General features: G+C 38.9%; 1 protein-coding gene across 5 annotated transcripts; it reads right to left on the bottom strand.

Moving 5' to 3' along the window:
- Positions 1 to 403: 403 nt before the first annotated feature.
- On the bottom strand, positions 404 to 14,927 carry si:ch211-69b7.6 (neuroblast differentiation-associated protein AHNAK). 5 transcript variants are annotated; one of them, XM_034129743.1, is made up of 6 exons: positions 14,789 to 14,927; positions 10,764 to 10,815; positions 10,504 to 10,624; positions 8,896 to 9,062; positions 5,214 to 8,781; positions 404 to 4,439 (listed from the first exon to the last, which is right to left on the bottom strand). In XM_034129743.1, exons 2-6 carry the CDS (start codon positions 10,764 to 10,766, stop codon positions 1,189 to 1,191), a joined length of 7,110 nt encoding a protein of 2,369 aa, XP_033985634.1. In that variant the 5' UTR covers positions 10,767 to 10,815; positions 14,789 to 14,927; the 3' UTR covers positions 404 to 1,188. The 5 variants fall into 5 exon arrangements, with proteins under 5 accessions (XP_033985634.1, XP_033985631.1, XP_033985633.1 ...); XM_034129740.1 differs by having other exon boundaries at positions 404 to 5,642; positions 5,757 to 8,781; positions 14,789 to 14,924; XM_034129742.1 differs by having other exon boundaries at positions 404 to 5,226; positions 5,656 to 8,781; positions 14,789 to 14,923.
- Positions 14,928 to 15,008: the final 81 nt, after the last annotated feature.

The raw sequence follows: 15,008 nt of genomic DNA, 5'->3' as shown, positions 1-15,008 counted from the left end.
TGTAATATGGATAATGTCAGAAAGATGTGTCACATTTTAAAGTTGGAATGAAGTCTCTATAGCTGAAAGTAGGTGGAAGGAGTAGCATTGTGCACATGGTCTAGGTAAAAGAGGATTTGAAGGTTCCTCCTTTGTTTTTAAAGCTGAATATTTACACATGTCCTGAAGGAGCTGAACATTTTAATATTTGAATGGTTTCAATATCTGAAAGTATGCTGAAGTAGTTGAAAATGTACGGAAGAACTGAAATAATAATAATAATAATAAGAAGAAATTGAAGAATAAGGATTTGAAGAACAAAAGTGGAATGCTGTTGAACAGCAGTCGCACTAATTATGAAACAGCTCATACAGTATGTTAGCTCCCTTTTAACAAAGCAAGCCAAAATGAATTAGGAAACAAATACTGTTCACATTCTTTCTGTTTATTATTTGTGGGCAATGCTATAACAAAAGGATAAAGGGTGGATACATTGGAACACTTTTAATAGCTTCATGGTCACTTATAAAATGGCTTATGTCCGTTTTTTACAGTTTAGTATATAAAGGCATCTTGAATAATTGTCATTGACATTCATTATATTTATGCTCAGAAACCTTAAAGCAAAAACTCTGTCGAACAAAAAATGGTCATACAAACTCAACTATACATCCCCAATCAATAACAAATAAAGTGGGTGTTTACTGTATAATATAAACATATGCACATATTTGGTTATTTCAATATCTCGTTAATATATAATATATAAAAAACCTATAACATTTTATCTTAAAATAGTTCTCAGAAATCCACAAATTGCTCCTTGAGTTTCAAAATCTAACATGAAAAAAAGGTGGGAATTGTTAGGATTTAAGGAGCCTCATTCAACTCAATGTACATGGAAAGACCACCTGCTTTTCAAGTAAAAGCACAAACATAGTACAAATAAGAAAAGGTGTACAAAACGTCAACATAAAACAAGTGCAAGGATGCTGTAGAGTAATGTAAACTGGATCATTACAAAGCACCTACACAAAGCTTTGTACACAAATAAAAAACGTAAAATATGCAAAAAAAGACATACATTTTGACATATGCATAAATCATACAATCAACAGCTGAACTCACAATAAATAAACCCCAATATACAAAAATAACACACAATAGAAATATGTTTAACAGCTTATGAAAACACCTGTTTTTTTACACCTATATGAGGTTGGAAAAAAAGAAAGTTGACCCCCCTTTTACGTCATTTTGTCCGAGAACTTCTAGGTCTACGTTTCGTGGACGAAAGTTAGGCCCCCCGAGAGTGTTATATTTGCGATTTGGCATTCTTTGATTTTGTGGTTGGTTCGGGAAACTAGTGACGTAGTATCCGTCTGAACCGTCAGGTACTCTTATTCTCTGATCTGGAGAGAACTGTGGCATACGTGTGTGATGTAGTTGCTGCATTGATCTTTGATCCTGAGAGACATTTTGCAAACGTGCATTAGGTACCTGCTGCATTGATCTTTGATCCTGTGAGACATTTTGCAAACGTGCGTAAGGTACCTGCTGCATTGATCTTTGATCCTGAGAGACATTTTGCAAACGTGCTTTAGGTACCTGCTGCATTGATCTTGGATTTTGAGTGAACTGTGACAAACGTGCGTTAGGTACCTGCTGCATTAATCTTGGATCTTGAGAGACATTTTGCAAATGTGCATTAGCTACCTGTTGCATTGATCTTGGGTCCTGAGAGAACTGTGGCATACGTGCATTAGGTAACTGTTGCATTGATCTTGGGTCCTGAGAGAACTGTGGCATACGTGCATTAACTACCTGTTGCATTGATCTTGGATCCTGAGAGAACTGTGGCATACGTGCGTTAGGTAACTGTTGCATTGACCTTGGATCCTGAGAGAACTGTGGCATATGTGCGTTAGCTACCTGTTGCATTGACCTTGGATCCTGAGAGAACTGTGGCATATGTGCGTTAGGTACCTGTTGCATTGACCTTGGATCCTGAGAGAACTGTGGCATATGTGTGTTAGGTACCTGCTGCATTGATCTAGGCCTTGTATGTATTTGAATGTCACCAGAAGGAACTCTTCTGGTTTGTCTGGGGTCCCTCATGTCAAGATTAATACCTGACGGGAACATTGCCTGTCCATGGTTGCCTTGTGTCTGGCCGTCCAATCTCGAACCTCTGGCTCTAAGTACATGATCTTTTCCCGTGAAATCATCAATGTTGAGATCTGAACGATTGTAATCAAACTGGGGGTTAAAACCAGCGTCCACCATAGGGAAGCTGGACCTAACTTGGGTCCTCGGGAGCTGTCTATCATTGTGATGAAGTCTGACATCTCCATCTATATCCAGTGCAGGCATTCTCATGTCTGGGATTTCTGATCTGAGATTCATATTAGAAGGTCCTCCAAAATTTAGCGAAGGATCATCCATGTTAAAATCTGGAGATTTGAGATGCATTTGGGGATTCCGCATTGCCACTTTCGGCATGTTTGGGGAGCTAACATTTGGGCCTGTGAAATCCCCAATCAACTGTTGTGGTTTCATGTTCATTTTTGTATTCAGGGGGGATCTCAGAGATGCATCAAAGTCAATATCGCACCCTTCCCTATTAAGATCTGGACCTCCAAACTGAGGCAGCTTGAAAGAAGGAAGTTTGAATTTTCTGCCTTCCATATCAAAATCAGTCTGAGGACCCTGGATGTTTCCTGAGGGCATGTTCATGTCAACGTCTGGGCCACTTAGTCTTCCTTTGAAATTCGGGGCATTGAAGTTCATGTCAGGTCGGCCTATGTTACCATCTATTCCTAGATCAGGACGCATTGCATTGAAACTGGTATCAGGCAGATTTAAGTCTGGCATATTAATACCAGGGCCTTTCAGTTTAGGTCCTGAAAGATTCATGTCTGGTGTGTTTAAACTTGGCATTTTAAATGTTCCATTTGGACCGCTGACATTTGGGATATTCAGGTCAGGTATGCCTCCGTTTATGTCAACATTGGGGCCCTTTGGCATCTTGATTTGGGGCGTTTTGAACTTTGCATCAATGTTGAGATCTGGAGTGTCCATATCAAACTTTGGAGCCTTAAGGTCCATGTTTGGCAATCCGAATTTGGGGACATTGATTCCACCTTTCAATTTTGGAGATTTGAGATTAAGATCTGGTGTTTTTAGGCCTGAATTTATGTTCAAATTTGGAACCTTTGGTAATCTGGCATTAAGATCTGGTGATTCAAAGTCGAAGTCTGGGCCATCGAACTCTCGACTGGAAAATCCCACATCGGGCATTTTCAAATGTGGCTTTTTGAAATGTCCAGATGGGCTCCCAAAACCAACATCCGGCATTTCAAAGTCAGTTTTGGGCGCTTTTAGGTTGACATCTGGTGCATTGATATCAATGTCTGGACCATCAAAGTTTCCATCAATATCAGGTCCTTGTAGGCTTGGTAGGTTCACTTTAGGCATTTTTAATTTGGGCATTTTCAGCTTTGCTTTAGGTGAACCAATGTTGATATCTGGAGTGTTCATGTCTATTTTGGGAGCTTTAAAGTCCATATTTGGTCCTTTTGGTAATTTGCCTGAAAGATCGAATTTAGGCATTTTCATTTTGCCGGAGGGAGCACTAATGTCCCAGTCTGGAGAATTTAGCTCTGGCATTTTCAGTTTACCTGATGGCATGTTCAGTTTTGGGGTGTTGAAGTCAATCTTGGGCATGTTCATGTCTGGTGCATTTAAACCTCCACTGAAGTTAGGACCAGATATATCAAGATCAGGTGTTTTCAGGCCCAGGTTAGGGCCATCCAACTTTGGACCAGAAAGCCCAACATTTGGCATGTTAAAATGTGGCTTTTTGAATTTCCCAGATGGACCAGATATATCGAGATCTGGCATTTCCATGTCAGCTTTAGGACCTTTGAGGTTGACATTGGGTACATTAATATCAAGATCTGGGCCATCAAAGTTTCCGCCAATCTCAGGTCCTTTGAGGCTTGGTTTACCAAATTTAGGCATTTTGAATTTGGGCATTTTAAATTTAGCTTTGGGAGCCTTAAGGTTCATGTTTGGTAAGTCCAAGTCAGGAGCACTAAATCCACCCTTTATCTTTGGTGCATTCAGACTCAGATCTGGTGAACCCAAGTCAGTGTCAATGTCCATATTTGGTCCCTTTGGTAGGGTTCCCGAAAGATTGAATTTAGGCATTTTCATTTTGCCGGAGGGGGCATTTATGTCCCAGTCCGGAGCATGAAGCTCTGGCATTTTCAGTTTACCTGATGGCATGTCTAAGTTCAACTTTGGGCTGTTGAAGTCCAGTTTGGGGGTTTTAAGATCAACCTTGGGCATGTTAATGTCTGGTGCATTTAAACCACCACTGAAGTTAGGGCCAGATATGTCTAGATCAGGTGTCTTCAGGTCCAGGTTAGGGCCATCTATTTTTGGACCAGAAAGACCAAAATTAGGCATGTTAAAATTGGGCTTTTTGAATTTCCCAGATGGACCAGATATATCAAGATCAGGTGTTTTCAGGTCCAGGTTAGGGCCATCTATTTTTGGACCAGAAAGACCAAAATCAGGCATGTTAAAATTGACCTTTTTGAATTTCCCAGATATATCAAGATCTGGCATTTCCATATCACCTTTAGGACCTTTGAGGTTGACATTGGGTGCATTCAAGTCGATGTCTGGGCCATCTAAGTTTCCGTCAATTTCAGGTCCCTTTACGCCTGGAAAATTTAATTTAGGCATTTTCAATTTAGGCATTTTAAATTTAGTTTTCGGTGAACCAATGTTGAAATCTGGAGTTTTTACATTTAACTTGGGAGCTTTAAGGTTCATGTCTGGTAAGTCCAAGTCAGGAGCACTAAATCCACCCTTTATCTTTGGTGCATTCAGACTCAGATCTGGTGAACCCAAGTCAGTGTCAATGTCCATATTTGGTCCCTTTGGTAGGGTTCCCGAAAGATTGAATTTAGGCATTTTCATTTTGCCGGAGGGGGCATTTATGTCCCAGTCCGGAGCATGAAGCTCTGGCATTTTCAGTTTACCTGATGGCATGTCTAAGTTCAACTTTGGGCTGTTGAAGTCCAGTTTGGGGGTTTTAAGATCAACCTTGGGCATGTTAATGTCTGGTGCATTTAAACCACCACTGAAGTTAGGGCCAGATATGTCTAGATCAGGTGTTTTCAGGTCCAGGTTAGGGCCATCTATTTTTGGACCAGAAAGACCAAAATTAGGCATGTTAAAATTGGGCTTTTTGAATTTCCCAGATATATCAAGATCTGGCATTTCCATATCACCTTTAGGACCTTTGAGGTTGACATTGGGTGCATTCAAGTCGATGTCTGGGCCATCCAAGTTTCCGTCAAATTCAGGTCCCTTTATGCCTGGAAAATTTAATTTAGGCATTTTGAATTTGCCGGAGGGGGCATTTATGTCCCAGTCTGGAGCATGAAGCTCCGGCATTTTCAGTTTACCTGATGGCATGTCTAAGTTCAACTTTGGGCTGTTGAAGTCCAGTTTGGGGGCTTTAAGATCAACCTTGGGCATGTTAATGTCTGGTGCATTTAAACCACCACTGAAGTTAGGACCAGATATGTCTAGATCAGGTGTCTTCAGGTCCAGGTTAGGGCCATCTATTTTTGGACCAGAAAGACCAAAATTAGGCATGTTAAAATTTGGCTTTTTGAATTTCCCAGATGGACCAGATATATCAAGATCAGGTGTTTTCAGGTCCAGATTAGGGCCATCTATTTTTGGACCAGAAAGACCAAAATCAGGCATGTTAAAATTGGCCTTTTTGAATTTCCCAGATATATCAAGATCTGGCATTTCCATATCACCTTTAGGACCTTTGAGGTTGACATTGGGTGCATTCAAGTCGATGTCTGGGCCATCTAAGTTTCCGTCAATTTCAGGTCCCTTTATGCCTGGAAAATTTAATTTAGGCATTTTCAATTTGGGCATTTTAAATTTAGTTTTCGGTGAACCAATGTTGAAATCTGGAGTTTTTACATTTAACTTGGGAGCTTTAAGGTTCATGTCTGGTAAGTCCAAGTCAGGAGCACTAAATCCACCCTTTATCTTTGGTGCATTCAGACTCAGATCTGGTGAACCCAAGTCAGTGTCAATGTCCATATTTGGTCCCTTTGGTAGGGTTCCCGAAAGATTGAATTTAGGCATTTTCATTTTGCCGGAGGGGGCATTTATGTCCCAGTCCGGAGCATGAAGCTCTGGCATTTTCAGTTTACCTGATGGCATGTCTAAGTTCAACTTTGGGCTGTTGAAGTCCAGTTTGGGGGTTTTAAGATCAACCTTGGGCATGTTAATGTCTGGTGCATTTAAACCACCACTGAAGTTAGGGCCAGATATGTCTAGATCAGGTGTTTTCAGGTCCAGGTTAGGGCCATCTATTTTTGGACCAGATAGCCCAACATTTGGCATGTTAAAATGTGGCATTTTGAATTTTCCAGATGGACCAGATATATCCACATCTGGCATTTCCATGTCAGCTCTAGGACCTTTGAGGTTGACATTGGGTACATTAACATCAAGATCTGGGCCATCAAAGTTTCCGCCAATCTCAGGTCCTTTGAGGCTTGGTTTACCAAATTTGGGCATTTTGAATTTGGGCATTTTAAATTTTGCTTTGGGTGAACCAATGTTTACATCTGGTGTATTTACATCTAACTTGGGAGCTTTAAGGTTCATTTTTGGTAAGTTCAAGTCAGGAGCATCAAATCCACCCTTTATCTTTGGAGCATTCAGATCAGTGTCAATGTCCAGATTTGGTCCCTTTGGTAGTGTACCTGAAAGATTGAATTTAGGCATTTTCATTTTGCCTGAGGGAGCATTTACATCCCAGTCTGGAGCATGAAGCTCTGGCATTTTCAGTTTACCTGATGGCATGTCAAAGTTCAGTTTCGGGGTGTTAAGGTCAACCTTTGGCATGTTTAAGTCTGGTGCATTAAAGCCACCACGAAGGTTAGGACCAGATATATCCATATCAGGTGTTTTCAGTTCAGCTTTTGGACCTTTAAGATTGATATTAGGTGCATTGATATCGAAGTCTGGACCATCAAAATTGCCATCGATCTCAGGTCCTTTCAGGCTTGGAAGACCAAATTTGGGCATCTTAAATTTTGGCATATTTAAATTTGCTTTGGGTGAACCGATGTTGACATCTGGAGTGTTCATATCAAACTTGGGAGCATTAATATGCATGTCAGGAGCATTCAAGTTAATATTTGGTTTCTTCATTGCTGGTACTTTGAATTTACCCGAGGGCATATCAAAGTCGACGTCTGGGCCAGAAAGATCTAGTTTAGGTTTATTAAGGTCCATCTTGGGCAAATTCAAATCTGGAGAGCCAATAGCGCCCTTAAATGTAGGGGCTGTGAGATCAAAGTCAGGAGTCCTTAGTTTACCATCAGGCCCTTTTAGCTTTGGTCCTGACAATCCAAAATCTGGCATATTAAAACTTGGACTTCCAATATCAGGCATTTTCAGATTTGACCTTGGACCTTTCAGATCAAGTGAAGGTGCATCAATGTCTGGCTTAGACACATTTAGATCAAGATTACCTGATGGCAGGTCTGGTCTGTCTAGAGATGCATCAAATCCTCCTTTTGGACCTGAAAAGTCTAAGCTGGGCATGTTAAACTTTGGCATTGAGAATTTCCCCTTGGGGGAACCAATGTCAAAATCTGGAGAGTCGAGGTCCAAATTTGGAGCTCTAAGATCCATTTTTGGTACACTCACATCAGGTGCATCGATGCCTTTTAGCTTTGGTGATCTCAGAGCTAGTTCGGGTGTTTTCATCCCTGCATTCAGATCCACATCTTTATTCTTTGGCAATGTCCCAAATACCTTAAATCTTGGCTTTTTAACCTTGCCTGAGGGAGCATCCACATCCAAATCTGAAGATCTCAGATTCATCTTTGGTTTCTTAAATGGAACTTTGACTTTACCTGAAGGCATGTCAATGTCTGGCCCATGTACATCAAGTTGTGACGCATCTACACCTGGCATTTCTAGGTCTAAGTCAGTAGGTCTTCCAGACAGCCTCAGCTTGGGTGACTCTAGATAACCAGAAGGATTGTCAACATTTAGATCTGGGTATTTGTGTCTCTTGGAATACCTGAGTCCCAGCTTACCTGAGGTTCCTATATCTGGTGTGTTGACCTCACCTTCTGAGCTACTAAAAGAGGGTCCAGATAGCCCCAGGTCTGGCAGTTTGAATTTTGGCATTCTGTTTGGTCCTTCAAAGCCCACTTTGGGAGAATCAAAGTCAAGGGATGGACCCGTGATTGTTCCCCCTCCATGGTTAGTCCCTATGTCAGGGGCACTAGCATCTAAACCCTTTAAGTCCATTCCCATTTCTGGAGATCTAAAATGTCCATTTCTTGGAAGTTGTATACCAGCTGTAGGATTTCGACCCTCTGGTAATGATCCAGACACATTGAAGCCTTGAGCGTTAAACTGTGGACCTCTAGCATCAACTTTCAGTCTTGGTACCTGAGCTCCACTTATAGTTGTCCCATTGGATCCAAAACCCAGCGGTGGAAGGTTCAGATTGCTGTTGTATGTTAATTCTCCACCTTCATCAGATTCTGAATCATCATCAATGTCTGTGATCAGAGGCTTGGGTTTCATAAGTCCAAAGTCAACTCCAAGGCGAGGCAACCCCACCTTAGACGAACCTGGATCAGTTGGCTTGGCGCTTAGCTCCTCCTCACTCTTCATGAACTTCTTGATTTTGTTGTTGTAGAGTTTGTTGTAAGAATCATTCAGCATCTGGAAATACAAACCACAACTTGGTGATTAGAATGTAAGTTTAATGTTTCCATCAAGGTAACAATTCTCTAGCAAATGAACATTAAAGAGCTCTTGTTTGACTTGACTACCTACCGTCTCAGGACTCTTTGTTATCTGGTCCAGGTTTCCGACGCTCTTGCTCATTTTGTTCCTGGTGAGTACTTGGAACTCATCGTACGGCTTCATCAGCTCCAACACTTCTAACACCTCCGTTTTTGATAACTGATCGAAATTGATTGTGCCTCCCAAAATCTCATCCCCTGAAAAACGAAATTCAAGTGTGCATTAAACAGTAGATTGTTTCAGAACATGAACAAGCTCTATGTGTCAAATTCAAAACAACTTTGCACTAGGTTTTGTGTCGCAAAACAAACCTCTAAAACATTTGATAGTCTTCAGAGGAGCTTTAATATTAGAACTGCAATGTTGTATTTCAACCAAAGTGTGTAGACAGACATTAACACCAAGTGAGACCTAATCGTGCAATCCATTATAATTTGAATGCATTTTGTAAGGTGTAAAATTGTGTATACTTCTGTACACAAATATTTAGGAGAGCTTTACATTCAATGCGCTATAAAAATGTAAATAAACATTTACAACTGTAAATACTGCACATTTAAAGTGTCTCCTGCTTAATCAGCCTAAAGCGTACAGGGTTTGAGTCAAATGCACAAAGTTGGTCTTGAACTGGGAATGGAGTTAAAACTGTTTAAACTTTAAAAGCAAATATATGTATTGCTTAAAGGTCCCCTATTGTACTTCTTTTCATCAATATATTATAGGTCTCAGATATATACAAAACATGTCTCTGAAGTGTTTGGCTCCAAATAACAAACAGATCATTGCAGCATCCCATAATCCCCTCTGTTTCAGCCCCGTTTCAAAAGTGCTGATTCTCTGTCTGTTACTTTAGATGAAAATAAGGAGCCCCTCCCCACGCCACTCTGAGAGAGATTTGGTTAAAAAGAACACAATGGTGCTCATTTTCAGACAGGTTTTTATATAAATGGATCAGGACAAAAAGAGAGAGAATCTTTTTTCCTGAAACTTTCAGAGTCTCTTTCCACAGAGGGGACACATGGTGATGTAGAAGAGACATGAAGAAGAGGGGACACATGGTGATGTAGAAGAGACATGAAGAAGAGGGGACACATGTTGATGTAGAAGAGACATGAAGAAGAGGGGACACGTGTTGATGTAGAAGAGACATGAAGAAGAGGGGACACATGCTGATGTAGAAGAGACATGAAGAAGAGGGGACACGTGTTGATGTAGAAGAGACATGAAGAAGAGGGGACACATGTTGATGTAGAAGAGCCATGAAGAAGAGGGGACACATGTTGATGTAGAAGAGACATGAAGAAGAGGGGACACATGTTGATGTAGAAGAGACATGAAGAAGAGAGGACACATGTTGATGTAGAAGAGACATGAAGAAGAGGGGACACATGTTGATGTAGAAGAGACATGAAGAAGAGGGGACACATGTTGATGTAGAAGAGACAGGAAGAAGAGGGGACACATGTTGATGTAGAAGAGACAGGAAGAAGAGGGGACACATGTTGATGTAGAAGAGACATGAAGAAGAGGGGACACATGTTGATGTAGAAGAGACATGAAGAAGTGGATTTTGCATAATAGGTGACCTTTAAAAACAATCAGAGAAAAAAGGTTTCAGTAGCAAGTGGAGGGTTATACCTTTCCTCAGCCCCTGATTGGCTGAGGCGCTGTCGTTGATGCTGGAAACAATGAGCCCTCCCTCCTCCGACTGCTCCAGGGTCAGGGCGTCGGAGAGACTCCTTCCCCTGCGGTGTGAAGGCTGCAAACAAAGACATTTCATAAAGTGTTTAAAACAAAAACACGCCTCAACAGGTTGAGCTATAAACACTTAAACTGACATTTAGCTGTTATATAACGTTTTAATCACAGAACTGAAAGAAGATGAAGGTGTTTCTTACCATGATTGCTGTGTCTCTGTTACAGCTGCATTAAAATCCCTTCTGATTAAACCTATGGAAGAAAAGCAAATGTTCAGTCAACGACATCAAGTTGTTTTTTTAACTTGAGACATACAGTGCAGCTTGGGATTGACCTTATATTTTTAACACGTTAAAGTTTCATAATAACAATAGCTGATTAAACCCGGGACACATTTAAGATCATGTGATGGCAGTGGTGGAATGTGACTTAGTGTATTTACTCAATTACTGTTATTATTACGTATCATTTTCACATACTTTTACTTTACTGGGAATTCCCAATGAATGCCACTTTCTACTTTTACTTTACTACTTTTTGGAGGCAAATGTACTTTTTACTACACTTGACAGTTTTAGTTACTTTGCAGACTTTGATTAGAATTGCAAAAATGTAAAGTTAGTTTTACATTCTGACTTATAACAATAGATAAGGCTACAAAGCATTTTTTTTTTTATAATGACAAATAGTTCAACAAAATAACAAATACATTTTTGGGAGAAATTTGACATTTTGATTAATGAGTACTTTAAAAAAAATAGTTTTAAGTGTATTTGATGCTGATATTTTAACTTTAACTAAAGAAAAAAGGACTTGTAACAGTGTATTCTTACACAGTACTTACTCAACCAGTGTACTACAGTGGTACTTCTTACATTTGTTCAAACCAAGAGGCATGTATGACGTTTCTGTACATGTTTGTCTTGGTAGAAAATAACAACACCTGTATTACTGCAGGGTTTCTAAAGGGTCGGGAATGTTTTTGATCAATCCATGACACAAGCGGCTGGAAAAAAAAACATTGCTTTTGCTCTAAATTCCAACTAAGAAGCTATGTTTTCCAATAGCACTTGAATGCACCACTCTGGGAAACTTCAGTCTGTTTTAACCGCATTTTCAAGCACACCTTTAAAAGTACAAGATCATGAAAGAAATATTTGGGTGGGGCGTATTTACTTAGCAAACCAAACAATTTAATATCTGGGAAACACAACGTTTTTTTTTTAGATATTGTTCAGAAAGCAACGTTTTAACAGCAGAAACAAAAGAGATTATTTAAAAATGCATATTGTTTTGAAGAAATTCATATCTGCACACATTTTCCATTTAAAAGCATGCTTTAAATTGACATTTAGAGTCATTCAAGTAGGTTTTACAGCTGTTCATGTTGCCATTTTATATCTTCTTTCATTATACCAAGAGCTTCTAAATCCAAGATAAATACTATGTACTATGAAACTCTCATTGCATCGCATAACTTGAGTTTCACCTCAATTAAAAAGCAGCATCCAGTACAGTAGGAGTACATGTTGCCTGACTGTATGTATGTATGTATGTATGTATGCATGTATGTATGTATGTATGTATGTATGTATGTATGTATGTATGTATGTATGTATGTATGTATGCCTGACTGTATGTATGTATGTATGTATGTATGTATGTATGTATGTCTGACTGTATGTATGTATGTCTGTCTGACTGTATGTATGTCTGACTGTATGTATGTATGTATGTATGTTTGACTGTATGTATGCCTGACTGTATGTATGTATGTATGTATGTATGTATGTATGTATGTATGTATGTATGTCTGACTGTATGTATGTATGTCTGTCTGACTGTATGTATGTCTGTATGTATGTCTGACTGTATGTATGTATGTATGTTTGACTGTATGTATGTCTGACTGTATGTATGTCTGACTGTATGTATGTCTGACTGTATGTATGTATGTATGAATGTATGTATGTATGTATGTATGTATGAATGTATGTATGTATCTCTGACTGTATGTCTGACTGTATGTATGTCTGACTGTATGTATGTCTGACGGTATGTATGTATGTATGAATGTATGTATGAATGTATGTATGTATCTCTGACTGTATGTCTGACTGTATGTATGTTTGACTGTATGTATGTCTGTCTGACTGTATGTATGTATGTATGTATGTATGTATGTCTGACTGTATGTATGTCTGTCTGACTGTATGTATGTATGTATGTATGTATGTATGTCTGACTGTATGTATATGTCTGACTGTATGTATGTCTGACTGTATGTATGTCTGACTGTATGTATGTCTGACTGTATGTATGTCTGACTGTATGTATGTATGTATGAATGTATGTATGTATCTCTGACTGTATGTCTGACTGTATGTATGTACAGTATAGTGACACCCCCATGTATCTCAGCAGGTGCATCTCTCAGGTACTTGCGATATGGCTGTGTGGAAAACCAGGAACAGGTTAATCGGGAGAGCTGCGAACAAGAGGTCTGTTGTTGGGTGTTTCCTTTTTAAAAGCACACATTCAGAAGGGACCACACCCACAACTTTAAGTTAAAAAAAACTCTGTCAGACTTCCACTAAATAAAGAGACATTATGTTCTATTTGGATATCGGAAAATTATGTAAAATCACGTGTGAATAAATAAAGCTTTATTCCTAACCAAACCCTAACTGCAGTTTTAATTCCAAACATCAAAATAAAAGTGTATTAAATATAACATCTTAACGGCCCAATGTAAAATATATTTAATACGTTTTTAAAACAAATGCAGAATTGTTTCACCATCGACACAGATTGTTAGGGTTTAAAGCAACACAGATTATATGTTATTAGGAAATAAGTAAATCAATAAATACACATATTTTACGATACAAACATGCTTTTCGCAGGATTATCTCAATACCAATGTGATTATTTCCAAATAATTTAGAATGACATGGCAGCCAATCATTTTCCATCCCTTTTAAGTCAAATTATACTCAAATATAGAGCATGATTTCCTTAAATATATATTGTATCAGGTGTTTAAGATCTCAATCTAGTCAACATTTCTTCCAACAAGACAACTGTGAACCACAACATTTGCACACCCATTTTGTAATGATACAATGATATAAAAAGACACAACAATGCCAGGATTTAAATCAATCAAAACACTAAATATACGCTAGAAAATCTGTCCTTCATAACGAAAAATAGTGTGTAGTTCAGAACCCAGTCGTTTTACATTTTGTTATTTCTGTACGAGTTGATTAAAAACGACCACGTCTTCAAGACCAAAATCAAACACTAACATCAATCAGATTATTCACATTTAGATGATATTACACACTTGGCCCTAAATGACTTCTGAGATAAAGGAGGCAGCTGATTTACTACGTATAAGTTACGTATTACACATTTCACAATAAGCCAAAGTGCAGAAATACTCCTTTAGTTTAATTAGCAACACAAACTAGTGTTCAGGAGCAGAGCAACTAAGTGGACATTTTTAAATGACAAAAAACATCTTATTATTATCATTATGATATATATTTATTTTATTTTATTTGTATTGTTTTAATTATTTTATGCATTTATTCCTTTTTTCCTATGTCTTTTCTGGTTTAACTAAGTGGGTTATCTGTTTATATATATATATATTTTGTACATTCTTGCCTATTTTACCTCCTTGTATTCCTTGAAAGCTTATATATGTGTATGTAAGTCGCTTTGGATAAAAGCGTCTAACAAGTAACATGTAATGTAATGTAATATATCACGAACACATGTCTGCTAAAAGGTTTAAACGTTAGACTTAAATTGAATTTTTTAAAGCACTTTGAGCTGCATCCTGTGTATGGAAAGTGCTACACAAGTAAAGCTTTATTATTATGATTACTTTTCATTTAAACAAGTCTTTTTTTTAGGTTGTCCTTAGTAAAAGTGAGCGTTAATATAGGCTAGAGAAAGTACAAAAAGCTGAAAATAAACTGTGTGCAAGAAATAAAATAAAACCATTCATAGAAACAAAAAGCCTGCTAGTTGAAGTCTTGCATTGAGAGTTAGGAGCACCAAAGAAGAATACGTTTTCCCACAATTTCTCTAAGAAGTCAAGATGAGCCCTGACAGAAACTGCCTGTCAGATGTCACCTGAAACCAAACGCTGTCACCCAAAGCTCTCCACCTTAAGTACAACCACGCAGGAAGATGGATAAATGAAACTGACCTCTGGGTCCATCAGGCAGCTGTTTGATCCTCCGTGTTGCTGAAGTTGTTTTAAGGAGTTTCTGCTCTATGAGTCCATGCTGTTTGCTCTGCCGGCTGAGAGTGAGAGTGGGAGCTGCAGGCGGGAGCACTGCACCTTCATCTGGAGCAGAAAAACCTGTTCCACATTAAATGTCTCTCCGTCAGTCGCTGTCAAAACACACACACACGTTCCCATCACA

The sequence above is a fragment of the Trematomus bernacchii genome, unplaced genomic scaffold, assembly GCF_902827165.1.
Source record: "Trematomus bernacchii unplaced genomic scaffold, fTreBer1.1, whole genome shotgun sequence".
In the NCBI taxonomy this organism is placed as follows: domain Eukaryota; kingdom Metazoa; phylum Chordata; class Actinopteri; order Perciformes; family Nototheniidae; genus Trematomus; species Trematomus bernacchii.
Note: the sequence above shows the minus strand (reverse complement) of the source record. Positions and strands in the feature narration are given on the sequence as shown.